This window comes from Pyricularia oryzae, chromosome 4, assembly GCF_000002495.2.
Source record: "Pyricularia oryzae 70-15 chromosome 4, whole genome shotgun sequence".
Taxonomy (NCBI): Eukaryota; Fungi; Ascomycota; class Sordariomycetes; order Magnaporthales; family Pyriculariaceae; genus Pyricularia; species Pyricularia oryzae.
This window is the reverse complement of record NC_017851.1, coordinates 5,465,490-5,481,826: the sequence shown is the minus strand read 5'-3', so window position 1 is coordinate 5,481,826 and position 16,337 is coordinate 5,465,490. Positions and strand designations below refer to the sequence as shown.

Genomic DNA, 16,337 nt, shown 5'->3' with positions numbered 1-16,337 from the left:
AGTTGTCAGGCCAGAAAAAACAAACAAAAATTACCAACCACAATAAAACCCCAGCAATGGCGGATTTGCTGTTTTCCCATGGGCTATGATCCAGAAGGGGGTTTCTTAATGTTATAAAGATCCTACCTGATTCATGCAAATTGCCAAACGGAATTTTTGCACTATTTGCACCGGTTCCTCTAACAAGGTAACATAATGATAAACGATGGTGCCATCGCTCACGTGGAGAGCACCCCACCCAAGAGATATTTTTTTTTTCCCTCCCCCAGGCAATGAGCTTGAATAGGTGAGCGAGGCAAACAGGGCAAGTACCCAAGGCAGCTTACCTAGATCCAGTCTTTGCCAATAGATCGGTAATCTGCAATAAAAAAAATATGGCTGGCAATCGCGGGAACCCGACATTTCGTGGCCGAGTTTCACAGGCGATAAATAAAGAGAAACCTGAAGCGTTCATTGGCAAGTTCGAACTGAGCAACCTTTTGTCTACTTCGTAGGTAGAGATGGTCAATCCAGACGAAGGTCCAGAAAGCAAATGGCACTTCTAGACCCTACATCCCTTAATTACCTAGGACCGGAAAGGAGATAGAGAGAAACGCCGAATGTAACCGTGGAGCAGCGACGTAAACGAGTTTATCAATATTACATCCGTACCCTGGCAAGCCTGGTAGGTAGTTCGTAAACGAGATGAACAAACAGTTTCTGGGATTGAAGTTGTTCGCGGGCAGGCTTACGATAACAAACCTTTGGTAGTGTACATGTACAGTACAGTAGGTGTAGGTACCTTAGCCAGCCCCACTTCCCGTCGCCGCCCCCAAGGTGGTCATGGCGTGCCTTCGTCATCGCTCAGCTGCGGCAACCGATCAACCACGAGGCCAAGCAGCCGGCAGCTACCCATCTCCGGCCAACACCCAAAGCGACGCAACACCGTCCCCCCGACAGCGATCAAACCCGGCAAAGCACAGCATCAAAAACACACGCATAGGTGCAAAGCCTTGTTCTACATATTCAGAAGCCGACCATCAGACAAAACCGCCTGCCACCCACCACCCGAAACAAACCGTCTCAGGCCTTGCGTCAACCACCCCCGCGCCCCGCCCACAATGCGCCGCGTTTTCGGCTCCGCCCCGACCGCCCCAAAAGCCACCCTCGACGACTCGGTCACGGCGCTCGAGTCCCGCCGCTCCAAGATCGAGGTGTCCATCAAGGCCAAGGAGAATGAGATTGCCGAACTGAACCGCCGGCGGGCGGCGACGCGGTCTGCCGTGGCACAAAACGCCCTCAAGACCAAGGCCCTGCGGATACTGAGGCGCATGAAGGAGGACGAGGCCCAGATGAACAATGTGCAGTCGCAGATCGACAACCTGCAAAAGATGCAAGACATGCAGGGCACGCTCAAGAACAGCGCCGTCATGGTCGACACCATGCGCCAGACGCAAAAGGAGCTCAAGAAGCAGTACGGAAAGTTCGACATCGACAAGATCGAAAAGATGCAGGACGAGATGGCCGACCTGCTCGACATGAGCAACGAGATCCAGGAGAGTCTTAGCAGAGGCTACGACGTCGGCGAGGATATTGATGAGGCCGACCTGGAAGCCGAGCTGGACGCCATCGGGGAGGAGGTCGAGTTCGAAAGGGAGATGGGCGTCGGTGGTGCCGTACCCTCGTTTCTGGAGGATGAGGTCCCTGACTTTATTGACGAGCCTCCTGTGGTTGAGAAGAAGGTCCAGGAAGCTGCGAGGTAGTAGTGGCTGCCGGCTGTTAGCTGAGAGTGGTGAACTCGATTGGTTCGCCGCCGTATCAGGTAGAGATGGATGTGGTTGAAGGGAAGAAACTACCAGGTAGGTACTAGGTACCTACCTACCTACCCACAAGTACTCTTATTCCCTGGGCGTCAGGAGTTTGGTTATTATTGGGGTCTGGCTTATTTATATGGCAAAGGAGACAAAGGTGTATCACAGCTTGATACCAAAGTTAAATAAGTTCAATGATGCTATTATAGAAGGTTTTTTCTGAGTGTCTTTTCAGTACAGATTTTTATTACAAATACAGTTTCGGAATCAATATCCCTTTCCTTCCAACCTCTCAAAAGCCAGTCCGCCATGCCATGCAAGCACAAAACAAAACTCTTCGAAATAAAATAAAAAAATCATCATTAATCGTCCGAGAACAAACACAACCCCAAACAGCCTTGCGAGAGAGAGAAAAAGAGAAGAGAAAAACAAGAAACCAGACTGCGGGAAAACCTGTTCGCCTACTCCACAGTAGCCCAGAATCGACTCGCCTCCTCCAACTCCTGATCCCCATTGCAAAAGTCCCAGCCCACAATGACGCTTGTCTGACTGCAACAAATGATCCTCCGCACATCGAACTGAAGCTTGAATATACGCACTGGAGTACGTTCATCTGCAACGGCCTGGTTCTGGCGCGCTCCGACAGCAACAGGAAGGACGGGGTGCGCGGGCCCCATGCTAGGTGCTGGTGGAGGTCCTGGTGGCGGTGCGCCGTTGGTCGTTGACGTCACTGCCGCCGCTGCTGTTTCTGCCGGTGATCCTGTAGAAGAAGAGCTCGCCGTAACCGCAGGAAGGTCCATGGGTGGCAATCCTGTATCGTCTGCCGGCATAGCTGGCCGGCCAGACGGCAAAACGGTCGGTGCCGAATTGCTACTGGCCGCCTGTGGCCGTGATGATGCCGCCGATGGCCCCGCGCTACCACCGCTAGCATCTGCAGCCCTTGCGGCGTTGCTGACCACCCTCAGGCTATGCATATTTTCACGTTGCGCCCGAGCCTGGGCCAGCTGCGCCCTCACTACCGCGGTGCTGACGGCTTGACGCATCTGACTACGAACCATTGGGTTGGGTTCTCTGTCGATGGCCGCCTGCAACTGAGGCTGGAGTGCCACCATGGCCGGGAAGTTGCTCAAGGCCTGCTGCAGTGCGTACACACCCTGAGGAACCGTGACGTCGATCATGTGCGCCAATGAGCGCGCCGACGAGCTTGAGAGCGATGTTGCATGGATTGAGGGCGTGTGGCCAGTAGCAAGGTATTGCGGTCCACCAGCCACCTCTTGGCCGTTTACTACTTCAGCCGCGCCATTGGCAGTGACCCCGGCTGACGACCCCCTGTGAGATTCTGGCATTGAGCGGGTCGGATCGTCTCTTTCTGACGTTGGTTGCGAACGGGTCGGTGCCGCGCCATCCTGAGCCCGCGGCCTGGCGGGTCTTCTGTGCGAGTGGCCCGCTATCCCTGACCCAGAGCTTGGGGGTCCAGCCGCCGCAGCGTCAGCCGATTCCGGCTGCCGCTGAGCTCTCAACCTGTGAAGCTCCAGCTCGGCCCCTGTCAGCCCAGCAACATCGACAGGGCGCCCATGGCCACCTAATCCCCGTCCCGGGTGATTTGCAGGGTCGTCTGTCGGTCTCGATGCCGCGGCTAGTGCCGCCTCTTCTTGTCTGAGATGATGCTGTTTGTACCACTTTCCTTCTCTATTGCGTCTCCAAACGATGATGCTTTCGTCGTAGGATCCCGACACTATCCGTGCGTACTTGCCCCCGCCACCGCCGGGAGGTAGTTTTGCGCCATAGGCTGTGAGCTCCTCTGGCCTGCTGCTCCCAGCGTTTCTTGGCCTCCCCCTTGTCTGTGTTAACAGCGTACCTGCCCGGACCGCAGCGCTGAACTTCTTGTCGAGACGCCTCGCCTCTTCGGCATCCTCGTAGTCGCTATATGGGAGGTCGGCGAAGCCGGCCTGCACGGTCCTTACCAGGTCCGTGTGCCCACGAAGGCTGGCTACCTCGAGTCCCGTTCGGCTATCAAAAACCTTGATCGCGTTGTCGTTACTACCGCTCACGATGCGCTTGCCATCATATTGAACACAGGCAATCCCTTTTGCATGGCCAATGTATGTGCACCTGCAGTGCTGTGTCGGCCAGTCCCATATCTTGAGATTTCGATCCCCGGAGGCAGAGACGACTTCGTTGCCGAATATTTGCACGGCATTTACAGCAGCCCCGTGACCTTTCAGTGCGCCAATCATCGTGTAAGGCGGTTTGATGGCTAGGTTGTCGATGCCGTCGTATTGTGCATATTGGCTTTGGATGACCTGCCCAACGCCGTACACGGCATCAGTCTCTCCATAGCCTGCCTCACCAGGTCCAATCGGTCGCCTGTTGAACACCTTGATGGTCTTGTCCTTTGAGCAAGTCACAAGGATTCGTTTGTCGAACTTGACATTGAGCACCGACTCGTGGTGCGCACCCTTGAGCCGCTGTATCATCTCACCGGTTGAAAACTTCCAGATGATCACGTCCGAATCGCTGCTGCCCGTAACAATGATGTCCTCGTCTGGATCAGAATCGAATTGTAGGCATAGGACGGATCCCTTGTGGCCAACAAGCGGCGACCTGACAAGCCTGCGCGTGTACATGTCCCATATGCGAACCGTCTTATCCCTGCTGCCGCTGACCAAGTATTCCGAGTTGAACTGGAGACTGTAGATGCACTCTTTGTGTCCTTCCTCGGGGTGGTTTGGATGTGGAAACTGGAAGTTGACAAACTTGCCACTTTCCCAGTTCTGCTCTAGCCGGTGTCGAGTTGCATACATGTATTTCCAGTTGAGCCTGTACCTGTTTGAATTCGTATGCCAGTTCCAGAGAGTCGTCTTGGGCAAATTCGTTTCAGCTGGGATGATTTCTGGCAAAGACTCGGGCTTGATATCGCTCGTTTCCCGGGAAAGCGTCGTCCGGGGAGTATGTGCAGGCTCCTTGCCTTTCCCCTTGGAATCGCCACTGAGGCCGTTCACGTTTAGTGAACTGATCCCTGGCGTCACACACGTCCTCGTATCTGACGAACCAGAGCCGCTTCCGAAAATGCTTGAACCACCCATCGCAACATCATCCAGCATGGGGAAATCCGCATCGCGATTATCGTCGGGTGTTGATCTTGTAGGGCTCGTGATGGCACGCTTCTTATGTGTGTGTCCGTCTTCGGACGACCGCAACCTGTGTAGCGGTCCATTCAAGGAGCTCCCAGACAATGCGGCCGCGTTGACCTTGTCTTCCCACAGATCGATTTCTGATTTTATCGTCTTCCATCCCTCACGATAGTAGATACGCTCCCAAAGCTTCCCGTCCGAGGCGAGGTTGTGCCAGGCTCGACAAGCTTTGGCTAGGTTGATGAGAGAGAGTGGATCGAGATAGCCCAGTATCTTGAGGCAGATCTCAGCCGGAAGATACATGATAAAGTCGATGTAAAGTCGCGGGTTGAGACGCTGGACGATTTCGGCAACAACGCTCGTGGGGAGCTCATCTAGGAGTGCCAGAGTAAGCTCTGCGCGCGGTAGCCGGATGGAGTGTTGAGAGTTAGTTGAGGGTCAGACGGGCTAACGAGCTTGGGGGAGAGGCGCCGGCTGGAAAGCAGCCGCGACAGCCAAGCCCGCCGCCACAAAAGCAAAAGAGCTGATGAAGGATGCTACGTACCCGTCTTGTTGGCGATAGAAAGGTCCGACATGTGTTGCAGTAAAAGATCCGACACGGGGGATCTGTTACTTGAGTGGGACTTGTAGAACGAGGTCGAGACCAAGGTATTGAGAGGGGCCTCGCTGTAGCCCTCATCGGCCGAATTCATTATAGCGAAAACGGTCGAGCGAGGCCAAGTCGTTGTTTGTATAGCTTAGCCAGGGGAACACGAGAGTGCAGCAGAGAGGCGCACTGCCCTCTGACAGTTGTATGTCTTCTCGATGTGACAGTGACGGCGGTGACTGAGTAGGTACCCTCTCAAGTTAGGTATGGAGCGCTCGTGTTGTGGACCGATAGGTGGGCCGGTCCTTTGTGGCAGGCTGTAACGTGAATTGCGTGCGTCTTCGTCTTTGGGCTCACCAGAACTCGGGTGCACGGTATTGTGTGGATAGGTACAGGATCAAAGGGTGTCTGGCGCATACGATAACAGCGGCGCCCAAGAATCCAGGTGTGTAGGGTTTTGATGAAACGAATATACGTTGGTTGGTAATGGCGCGTCGGGTTGTCCGGCCTCTTTTCCTTCTCAAGGTTGTGATGACGCGAGGGTGGCTTGGATTGTGGGATTGGGTGTGGGCTGGGCGACTGGGATGCCGCGGTAGTGGGCAGTACTATGGTATGTATCGAATCGAATGGTGCATTCACGCACTCAAGCAGGCCTTTGAGCCAGGCTACGCTCCTCCTTTCCCTCTGCGTACTGTATTCCAGGGCGCGAAGACGACGTATCCAGGGTTTCAAGGCTTGCTTGCTTCAATGCAAGGTGGGTATTGAAAATTGCGTAGCGGCAGCTGGTTGCCTGCGCCTTGACGTGACCGCCCCAAAGAAGTCGGGCTGCCAAGGCGTCCAGCTACTTGAAAACAAGCGCAGCCCTCCAGCCAGGTGAGGCGGGCGCTGTTTGGTTGGTGGGGTGAGCAAGTGCCCAGATGGTTCGCCTGTTTATGTAAGCAAACTTGCTAGCTAGCTCAGCCCAAGGTTAACCGTGGAGCCAGCCTATTTGATGTTTGACATTTAACGAGGGAATCATCGCGCGATCACTGTAGTTACTACTTCGTACAATGCATCAATATATCTACCTAGCAAGGTACCTAGGTAGCTACCAACTCAATCCAACACTTGGGGTAATATTGAAAACTCTCCGCTTCGTGACCATCCTCAATTCCTCGACAAAGCCTCAAGCGATCTGGTGCCATACAGACTAGCCTTCCTATTTGACTTTTATTCCACATACCGCGTACACAACACATAATTCTGCGCAAATTTAGGGTTAGGTGATGGAACCGACAGCGAAGAACAGAACCTACCGTTTCTATGCGTTATAACCTTTATCAAGCACGTAATAAAACGACACATTTACACCTCCACGTCGGTGTCCCCCGCCAACACAACGATGATGGGAATTCTAGGTGGTGGTGGGGCGGGCTGAGCCTTGATTTCCTTCTCGCCATCCAGTTTACGCCTTGTCGCCCGCAGGGCGGGATCCAATGCCATCATTCATTTGCTGTAATATACCACCCTAACCTACCTACCTAGACAACCTAAGATATGTATCTATCCATTGCCAAACGACTACCCGGTTTTAGAGCAAGAGATGAGATCACAACAGCCTCAATGTTTTGCGATAATTTACTACTTGCATGTTCCAGACTGCCTACCACCTACCTGCTGAACCATCTGCCTACCTGGCCTTCGTTTCGTCATACCTACTACAACTAGCCAAGTATTGTACGTTTGAACCAGGGATGCAGAAAACAGTTTAATTTATTAGCGAATGCATATTTCAACATTACACATCTATCAAATTTAGGTAGTATAAGGAACCTTGCAGTAGTTGCCGTAAGTTTTCCCATGCATAAGAAATCCCTTCAATTAAAAAGAGGCGTTTCTGCCACTGTTTGCGTTCCTTGCACAACATCGGCTACAACATACTGCGTGCTGTTAGCGAGGCGGGTTTCGGACTCAAGCAAAAGAGATCAAATGCATGTGTTCTATGCAAAGATACACCAACCTTCGGCCGTATGAAGCCCACCCTTAACGCTGCGTCTGGTAACACGCTTGGCGTGTCACTTCTCACTGTTTGTGGTCTGCTATTACGGACTACCTATTCTTACTTTATATGCACTCGCTGTGATTAAGATAAAGTAAATAATGACCACAACAGATTATTACACTTCTGCATCGATACGGATACATATACCGTCATGGAAAAGCGTGCTGTACCACGCCAATCTTTTTGGACTTTATATACACCAATCCGAATCCCGCCTCGCTGAATTCCCGACCCTTTACAAAACAAACTTTTTAAAAGTTAGAATAGCAGCAAAGGTGCCGCCCTCAGGGAAATTCTTATTGAAATATGTGAGATATTATATATCTACTTGTAACTACATATAAAGTAGGTAAGTGGTGTATATCCCCATACGCAAGTTGGTGCTTGTGGGTAATTTTTAGCCAAAATATTCTCAAGGAAATCCTGGACATTCTCGAATTCTTACCCATGAGTACTATGTAAATAAATATTCGTCAAACCGTCGGTAACCAAACTCCGTAACTGCCTTAGAAATATTATTATCATTTACATCGAGCTAATTATATCATTCAGTCCAAATCATAACATGGATTTGAACTTGTAAGCAAAGTAATAATTATTACCCTTCTATATTTAGTCTTTCTTTCAAGAAGCCCACTAGGCACTACTTCATACGCAGGCGGACACGCGTTGAAAGCGAAGGGCGATTTACCCTGTGGCTTCGCTATTAGGAAACAAAGGTTTGAAGCATTTCTCCGGCAAGTGCTGGGGAATGCACGAGATTTGCCAGTCACACGGTACCTACTACGGCGAGAGAAACCAAACCAATGACTTACAGGCATTCACCTCGGGACTAGGTGTTTACTTCGCGGGTACCTAATTAATTACTGCGCACTTATCCGTATAAAGGGCTTGTTCGTACCTTTGCGTAGGAATTACTCCGTGAAACCATATACTCTCAAGCATAACCCCAGCCAAATGCGGCGAACGACAGGTCCCAACCCCGCTCGCTGACAATATATAAAGTGCATACTTGTCACATCAAATGGCAAACAGGTATGCGCCCTAGTGATCCAGATTAGGAGACTGCGTCGAATAAATGTGGAGTGTTTCTGAATAAGGCTAAGGACGCATTAAAGGATCAATGCTATGGCTATGATAATGGTACACCGGCTTTAGGTTGCTTGAACATGCGATCATTAACATCCTTCCCTTATCTGCTTGCTGCTTTTACGCCAGGGCGGAGTACGCTCGTTTTCGGCCGCTGCTTGCGTACTTAGCCATTCGGCTTCTGGCAGTGAGAACCCCCTTGGTGCACTGCATGTACTGTAGGATTTCCAGTTCCTCAGAGGCGTGCCTGTTTTGCGCCAATAGGCCTTGTGTTAAGTCGGGCAAATGTGTACATAACTAACTTTCCTTGCCTAGGTACGGATAGGTAGATGGGACGGGAAGGAGGGGAAGACAGAGCGAGGGCGGGTGCAGAAAACAAACAGTTGCGGCGTCAGAGTTGAGCTCAAGCGTTCCTGGGCCATGTCTCGCCAGACACCAATTTGTGTCGATCTCCGCAAGCAAAAAGACTCGCGCCGTCGCAGAACCACCCATCAAGATCCCAGACTAGGTAGTCTAGACTAGAAAATTTCGAAGTCGACGGGATACTCAGTACAAAAGCTTACTGGTAGTGACCGACCAGAAATAGGTACCTAGGCTATCTAGAATTAAATTATACGGCAATCGAATGCCACCAGTACCGTAGAACAAATACAACCGTTTGCATGATTCTTTCAGGACTTCACCGTTTCGGGACTAGCGGCATCGTTACCCCCGTCTGATCACCTTGAAACAGGCAAAGTCAAGACAGATCAATGCTCAGAGCAAGCCGCGCCGCTGAAGAGGGGGATGAGATGAAATGGCATTGATCGTCGATGCACGGTGCTAAGTGCTGCACGGATTGCCGCGGCGCGTCGACGGTGGTGTCGACGGGCAGACTGCAAGACCTTGCACAAAAGGTACATACCTACCTACCTATAGAACTAAGCCATGTATTTCCAGTTGTAAGGCCGGTAAAATGGAAATCAGTCTCAAGTATGTACCTCTCTCCACCATCCGACATGCAATAACCATCGAACCATTGCGCGCTCCGAGGAGACACAGTGTTGGGGGTGATGTATAGCACCATACTAATAGTAATGTGCTACTGTTGTTAATCATGTACATACAGTAGAAACCAGAGCTAATTTCGGTCAGCAAATCCATCAAGAGCAGGTTTCCACCTGGTCATTTGATGAGATGAGGTCCGATTACGCGTCGCGTTTACCAAGCTGTTATAATAGGCTGCAGTAACTTGAGGGATAAAGTGATAGAAGAAGGACTGGCAATAGAGGGGAAAAAAGAAAGAAAAAAAAAGATGGAGAGAGAGATGAATCAGCAGAGAAAATAAATTGGTGTTCACCCATGCCATTAACAACCCGGCAAAGATAATCAAAACTGCGTTTGGCACTGGATAGCAATAGGTGCTTAGGTAAACATGCGTAGGTAGATACAGGAGAGGAGAATGCGACATTGGAAAATGAAATAATTAGAAAAAAAATGTGATAGAAAACTTCGGATCCATACCATCACAAAACACACGCAAACTTCGTCTCCTTTCTTTTGTTAGCGCCAGCCCGCCCCAGTGCCGGAGAGGGATCCGGCGTGTCGTGGACTGATTGATAGGAACCGAATCCATCGGATTGAGATTGCGAACCAGGGCTTCGAATTGCGAATTGCGGATCAGGGAATTAATACAGGCGAAAATTCGTCCACATCACATCCACTCACCTTAACATTTGTGTAACCTTGGGTTGGGCCCTTGCCGGTCAAGCAGCAAGAGATCGATGGAGGCTTAAAATACTACAGTATGCGTCTCGTCTTTTAGTCCGGGCAATCTGTTGGCAATTAGACAAACTGCTACCAGACGTATCAAAGATTTACCTAGACAGTGCAAACTGCATGCAGCTTACTAGGTATGTCTCCCGAGATGAATCAAGCTTCGAGAAGGTATGTAGGTAGGTTACGTGGGTGGCCGGCATATTTATTAGTGTAGTATTCGTCAGCCCAACTGAGCAACTTGACGCCGCGACGGTTGAAGAACGAAGACCCCTTTTGGATGCCGCTCCCAATCAAGGCTACAGCTGGGGTGCTTTTTCTTGGGTGCCCTTTGGGTTGCCATTTGACCCCAGTCGGACCCTCTTTTCCGTCTTTGCCGCGCCCGGTCCAGCCAACCAGGACCAGGGACTACGACCCATCCATCCCCCATGGCCCGTTTCAAATTCGGACCTTGACACCTCTGGAAACAATTTCGAAGGGTGGCTGCTTCTTTTTTCGCCCCGCGTCTCCTGATTTCCCATTCCCAGGCCTGTTTGGTATTAGGCAGGTGACATTGAGGAATTCCTTTGAGCCGTTCACCGGGAGGGAAGAAGAAAAAGAAATAAAGAAAACAGAAAACAACAACACTACTACCTAAGATCGATTCGTTGACTGCTTCGCAACCAGCCGTTGACTTGATTTGATTTTTTTTTCTTTTCTTTTTGTAGTAAAAGGACCTTTTGCTTTACTAATTGCAGACAACCCGGCCTCAACGCGCCCCGAGACACAAAACTCGCAGGCAGTGTGCAGTCGAATGACGTGAATCAGCAGCCACTCCTCCCAACGCCCGCCCCCAAACCGCCAGTGAGCGCAAGGGGCACCACCAACCACCAACTGCCCTGTGCTGTGCTGTGTCTGCTGCACGTCGGTCGAGCACCCTGTGCCTGCCTGTACACTTGCCCAACCATAACCCTTACCACATTCATCACAGTACCGACGTGACCCGCGCATCTATCCCACTCATTCGCGGCCCTTTTTCCAATCTTCCATCTTTCAAGACTTTTACGACTGGGGTTTTCTTTTCTTTTCCTTTGCTTGATCTTTCGTCAACTGTTCATACTTCGAAACGCCTCAGCGTTTGCATCTTTTTTTCTTTCTTTCTTTTTTGTCTCGATCCAAAGGAAGCCGATTAATTGTGTACAGTGGGCTTTTTGACCACTGATCCACCCCCACCGTCCCTCGTGCTTTGCCACCAACCGACGACTGCCGCCGACCGCCGGACTCCGCCATTTCGACTTCGAGTTCGCAACATTCGCTCTTGAGATACACGAGACCTCGTTTTGATATCGACGACTTACCCGCTTATCCGCTTCGTTTTTCTACTCCCTTGAACACCAACTTTGACGACGCAGGATCAATCGCTCCCCGGCCCGAGTCGACGCTCCGCCAGCGAGAACATCGGCGTCGGCCATCCCACGTGCCCGGTGGCTTTTACTCCGCCGAATGCGCTGGCGATGGCATATGCGCCCCTCTTGAGAACCAACACGACGCCAATATTTCCCTCCTCGACCGGCGGCGTCGCTAGACTCCAAGGCACGATGGGCAGCACCGGGCCTGCCGTGGGCATCCCGCCCCTCAGGGCGAGTCAGCTGTCTGGAACGACTCTTCACAACTCCACGACTTCTCTTTCCAGCTTGGCAAGCGCCTCGACTGTTGTCCCAGCACAAAACGGCGGCCAGGTTGTTGCTACAAGCAACATCATCAATCAGAAGGCCGACGCCTCGAGGTCTCTCTACCAAATATGCATGTCATTGAAGCAGAGACTCGCCCAGGTACCGGGCTTCGAAGAATACATGAGTCTCATGGATCAGTGGGAGGCGGAAGATCCTGAAGGGGGAATCGTCGAGTCCGTGTGGAAACTACTGCGCATGGGGACGCCTCTGATTGTGATTTTTAATCTTCTCAAGCCCGAGAACCCGATGAGTTTCGACCCGACGCCTGACGCGAAAAAGGCCAAGATGTATATCTATAAATTTGCGGAACAATGCAAGAATGAGCTTGGCATTGAGGATATCTTCACCATTAGTGATCTCCTCAAGAACGATACCACAGGCTTTGTAAAGGTGCGTTCCTGGTCATGTCCGCCACGCAGGGTTTGGAACCGGACTGCACGCGACATTATGTTCGTTGCTGACGCTTTTACGAATTCAGGTTACGACGGTGGTGAACCAGGTTTTAGATATCGCGCAGACTCGTGGAATGTTAATACAACAGCAGCCGTACCCGGAGGATGACATGCCTGACAGCGGCAAATCGAAGATGAGCTACCGCGACTACATTGTTCGAGAGCTAGTCGACACGGAACGCAAATACGTTCAGGACCTGGAGAATCTGCACGACCTGAAGAAGGCATTGACGGAGAGGGGAATCGTGACAGGCGACGTCGCTTACCAGATCTTCGGAAACATTGACGCCATTCTAGACTTTCAACGCCGCTTCCTAATCCGCGTGGAGACCACCAACTCGATGCCTGGTGAGGTGCAGCAGTGGGGAAGTCCCTTTGTAGCTATGGAGGCCAGCTTCGACCCCATCTACACACCGTTTATAGCGAACCAACGGAAGGCCGCGTTGATCGCTCAGTCCGAGTTTGACAAGATCAAGAGCATTGAACACCCGGTTGCTTGCGATTTTAACACCCTGGACGGCTTTTTGTTAAAACCAATGCAAAGGCTGGTCAAATATCCTTTGCTGCTCAAAGTAGGTTGTCGTGGCGAACTAGCTGCAGGTAGATGACATTATGGGCACCATATTGACTCTGTGTTTGTCCAGGATCTTTTGAAAAAGAGTGAGGACGACAAGGTCAAGGATGATCTCTCTCTTGGTATTGCGGCTGCAGAAAGAACGCTACAGAAAGCCAACGAGGCCGTCGACCGCGATCTTCTGGATGATGCCCTCGAAGATCTCAAAACAAGAGTGGACGATTGGAAGAACCACCAGGTTGACCAATTTGGCTCTCTGTTGCTACATGGAGTACATACAGTTCTCACCGGGAAGAGTGAATCCGAGAGGGATGTGAGTAATGCAAAGACAGTAAAGCGCCCCCTTATTTATTTGGTGTTCTTTTTATATTTCGTCTCTTCTATTTTCTGTTCTCTTCCTGTTACGTGCCGTTTAGCAAACGAGCTAACCAAAAGACTAGTACGAAATCTACCTTTTTGAATGCATCTTGCTTTGCTGCAAGGAGATATCATCGACCAAGAGCAAAGACAAAAAGGACAAAACAAAGTCGACGGGACCCAAGATCCGGAACAAGGGTGCGAAGCTGCAGCTCAAGGGGCGTATCTTCATGACCAATGTCACCGAAGTCCTTTCGTTTGCCAAGCCTGGTTCATACACGGTTCAGATCTGGTGGAAAGGTGATCCAGGAGTAGAAAACTTCATCATCAAATTTCAGAACGAGGAGATGATGAAAAAGTGGGCAGCAGGCTTAGACCAACAAAGGAAGGCCAGTGGTTCTCAGTCGGCAACAAGCCCCGACCAACCGACCGCAGAGTTTGCATGGATGCGTTCGCAGTCAGCAGTCGAGAACCCGTACGCACAGACACAACCCGAGGAGGAGGAGGAATATGAGTTTGGGGCGATACCCCAGCAATCACAGCAGTACCAGGCCATGGCAGGGACTATGCCGCGCATGAACTCCACCGCCAGTATAAGAGGACGATCACAAACGGGCGAGAGCTCACAGTCTATAGCGAGCATAGCTCGGGGGCCGCCACCTCGCTTCCCTCTCCCTCAGCCACCACAACCCCTCAGCGTACAGACACAACTCCAAGGCGGAAACTCACCCGGGTTTCGCCCTGGCGACTCATACTTTTCACCGATCGGCGAGTCGCCTGTGTCTTCCAGAACGAGCACCGCATCGAATGTGTTTCCAGGCAGCGCAGGTTACGGTTCCTTCAAGGGTGTAACTGGTCAACCGTACCCCGGGATGTGGGATGGACCCATCGTGGACCAGAACAGGTACACAGCACCTGCGATGCCACGCGCACCATCACGAGACGGACCTTCGCCTGTCAACGCATATGGCATGTCGGGTGCCAACGGGAGAAACCCTCGCGGACCCAGTATGCCCGTAATGGCATCTCATAGCGCCCAGGGGGCGTCGCAACAGAGCCGAAGTAGGAGCTACAGCACGCCGGACATCCAAGGCCAAGGCCCACCGGGGATGCGTCGGACGCCTGGGGGCAGCCAAAGCAATGTGCCTGCAGTGCCCGGAATCCCAGCTCATCTCCATGCTGCGCACGAAAGACATGATTCGAACATCCCGAGGAGTAACACTGGCAGCCCGGCCTTGAGCCTCCGCAACGATTTGCCGATGAGGTCAAATACGCAGAGCCCGGGTGTTCAAAGAGACAGGTTGATGCAACAAGGTGGTGGGTACTCTGGAGGAACCCTGGCGCAGTTCCCAATGCAGCCTGTCTATCCGAGAGGTGGCACGCCCAACCCACCAGGCTCGGGCCATACTCCCGCCCCCCTCAACCTGTCGGCTGACATGGGGCGGACAGTCAGTCCTCCGCTCGGCACTGGGACACCGCAGCCACCCAACACGGCTGGACTTATGTCACCTGACCAAGGCGGTGGGATAATGCCGACGCAGCTCAAGGTCAAGGTCAATTATGACACCAGCAACTACATGACGCTCGTGGCGGCTTACAACATTACATATCGCAGCCTGGTAGACCGGATTGACGCCAAGCTGGCTCGATTTACAAACAGCAGCATTTCGAGGGGCAACCTAAGGCTGCGGTACCGCGACGAAGAGAGTGACTTTGTGAGCATTGTCTGTGACGAGGATGTGCAGATGGCGTTCACGGACGGGCGGAACGGGGATCGCGACATGTACAATGGCGGCGTGGGCGAGGTCGAGCTGTTTTGCGTTGGCATTGGTGGCGAGTAGGAGTCGCTTTCAAACCTTCCGCAAAAATGACGATGTCGACGACAGGGAATCGGCTTATCACCACCCAAGGCAACAGCAAACCAATGGGGTCACTGGACATGTGTAATGTTCAGTTTCAAATTGTTCAAAGAGGGACGTTGGTACCGACTTGTGCATTCACAACCGGAGGACGATCCTCGCTACCATGCATCGGGAAATATTCCTTCTCACTTTTACTTTCTTTCCCTTGACTCAACCTACTGGATCTTGTTTTCGGCATGCATGCAACATTGAGACGGCGTCGGATTGTCTTTTTTACTTTGTGTCGGTTGCGGTCAATGCTTTGTTTTTTTTTGTTCCTGTTCTCTCCTATCCTACTTTTACCCCCAAATTCATAGAAGTATAATAGGGAGGTCCATTCCTGGAAGATACCAGCGCGTCCAACCACGTCGCAAAACCTCTTTTATGGTCACAATTTTCCTTTCTTTTTTTCAAATCCAGATACCACCCTCTTTACTTTCCTTTCTTGTTCCCATCTTTTGGTCCTTGTTTCTCTTTTTGAAATACGCAAGCTTTGCTGCCTTGTTTAGGAGTCTAGTTTTTATTTTACCTGTTCGAGGATCTTGGTTCCTCTACCCTTTCGGTTTGTTCTATCCAGATACCGAGATATAGAATTTTCAGCAATGGCAGAACAATATTTTCGATATACCCTGAACGGGCTTTCTTAAATGGGCCACCTCCCGCGTGTTATGATAATTGATATCCCAAACTCGGCCCATAACAAATTGCGCGAGATGAACTTGGCTGATAAGACTTGGGGCATAGGTGCAAAGCTTGAATGTTTGTACAGGATTTGATACAACAATATTACAGCGTTGTAATATAAATACATCACTTATATCTCCCTAGAGAGGTCATCAAACGCCGGCTCTATGCCTCTTGGAACTCCACTGCCAGATCTTTTTTCCCTCGCTTCGTTTAGGCGGGTCATCACCAGACCATGTATTCCGAACGATAATCTCGCAAG

At 51.3% G+C, this 16,337-nt stretch overlaps 3 protein-coding genes across 3 annotated transcripts; 2 read left to right on the top strand and 1 right to left on the bottom strand.

Annotated features, from left to right (window-relative positions):
* Positions 1-824: 824 nt before the first annotated feature.
* MGG_09695 (charged multivesicular body protein 5) lies at positions 825-2,165 on the top strand. The gene has a single exon (XM_003717612.1). It carries the CDS (start codon positions 1,101-1,103, stop codon positions 1,740-1,742), a length of 642 nt encoding a protein of 213 aa, XP_003717660.1. The 5' UTR covers positions 825-1,100; the 3' UTR covers positions 1,743-2,165.
* On the bottom strand, positions 1,965-6,367 carry MGG_09696 (uncharacterized protein). Its single transcript, XM_003717611.1, has 2 exons — positions 5,469-6,367; positions 1,965-5,319 (listed from the first exon to the last, which is right to left on the bottom strand). Exons 1-2 carry the CDS (start codon positions 5,614-5,616, stop codon positions 2,252-2,254), a joined length of 3,216 nt encoding a protein of 1,071 aa, XP_003717659.1. The 5' UTR covers positions 5,617-6,367; the 3' UTR covers positions 1,965-2,251.
* A 4,511-nt stretch (positions 6,368-10,878) lies between these two features.
* MGG_09697 (rho guanine nucleotide exchange factor scd1) lies at positions 10,879-16,085 on the top strand. Its single transcript, XM_003717610.1, has 4 exons — positions 10,879-12,497; positions 12,586-13,131; positions 13,204-13,446; positions 13,574-16,085. The coding sequence occupies exons 1-4, from the start codon at positions 11,889-11,891 to the stop codon at positions 15,329-15,331; spliced, it is 3,156 nt and encodes a 1,051-aa protein (XP_003717658.1). The 5' UTR covers positions 10,879-11,888; the 3' UTR covers positions 15,332-16,085.
* Positions 16,086-16,337: the final 252 nt, after the last annotated feature.

What these genes read in the sequence shown, in the direction of transcription:
- MGG_09695 (XM_003717612.1), top strand. Translation starts at nt 1,101, where the DNA reads ATGCGCCGCGTTTTCGGCTCCGCCCCGACCGCCCCAAAAGCCACCCTC.
- MGG_09696 (XM_003717611.1), bottom strand. Translation starts at nt 5,616, where the DNA reads ATGAATTCGGCCGATGAGGGCTACAGCGAGGCCCCTCTCAATACCTTG. An exon ending in TTCTATCGCCAACAAGACGG is followed by an intron (nt 5,320 to 5,468) that starts GTACGTAGCATC and finishes TACCGCGCGCAG; the next exon opens with AGCTTACTCTGGCACTCCTA.
- MGG_09697 (XM_003717610.1), top strand. Translation starts at nt 11,889, where the DNA reads ATGGCATATGCGCCCCTCTTGAGAACCAACACGACGCCAATATTTCCC. An exon ending in ATACCACAGGCTTTGTAAAG is followed by an intron (nt 12,498 to 12,585) that starts GTGCGTTCCTGG and finishes TTACGAATTCAG; the next exon opens with GTTACGACGGTGGTGAACCA. An exon ending in AGAGTGAATCCGAGAGGGAT is followed by an intron (nt 13,447 to 13,573) that starts GTGAGTAATGCA and finishes CCAAAAGACTAG; the next exon opens with TACGAAATCTACCTTTTTGA.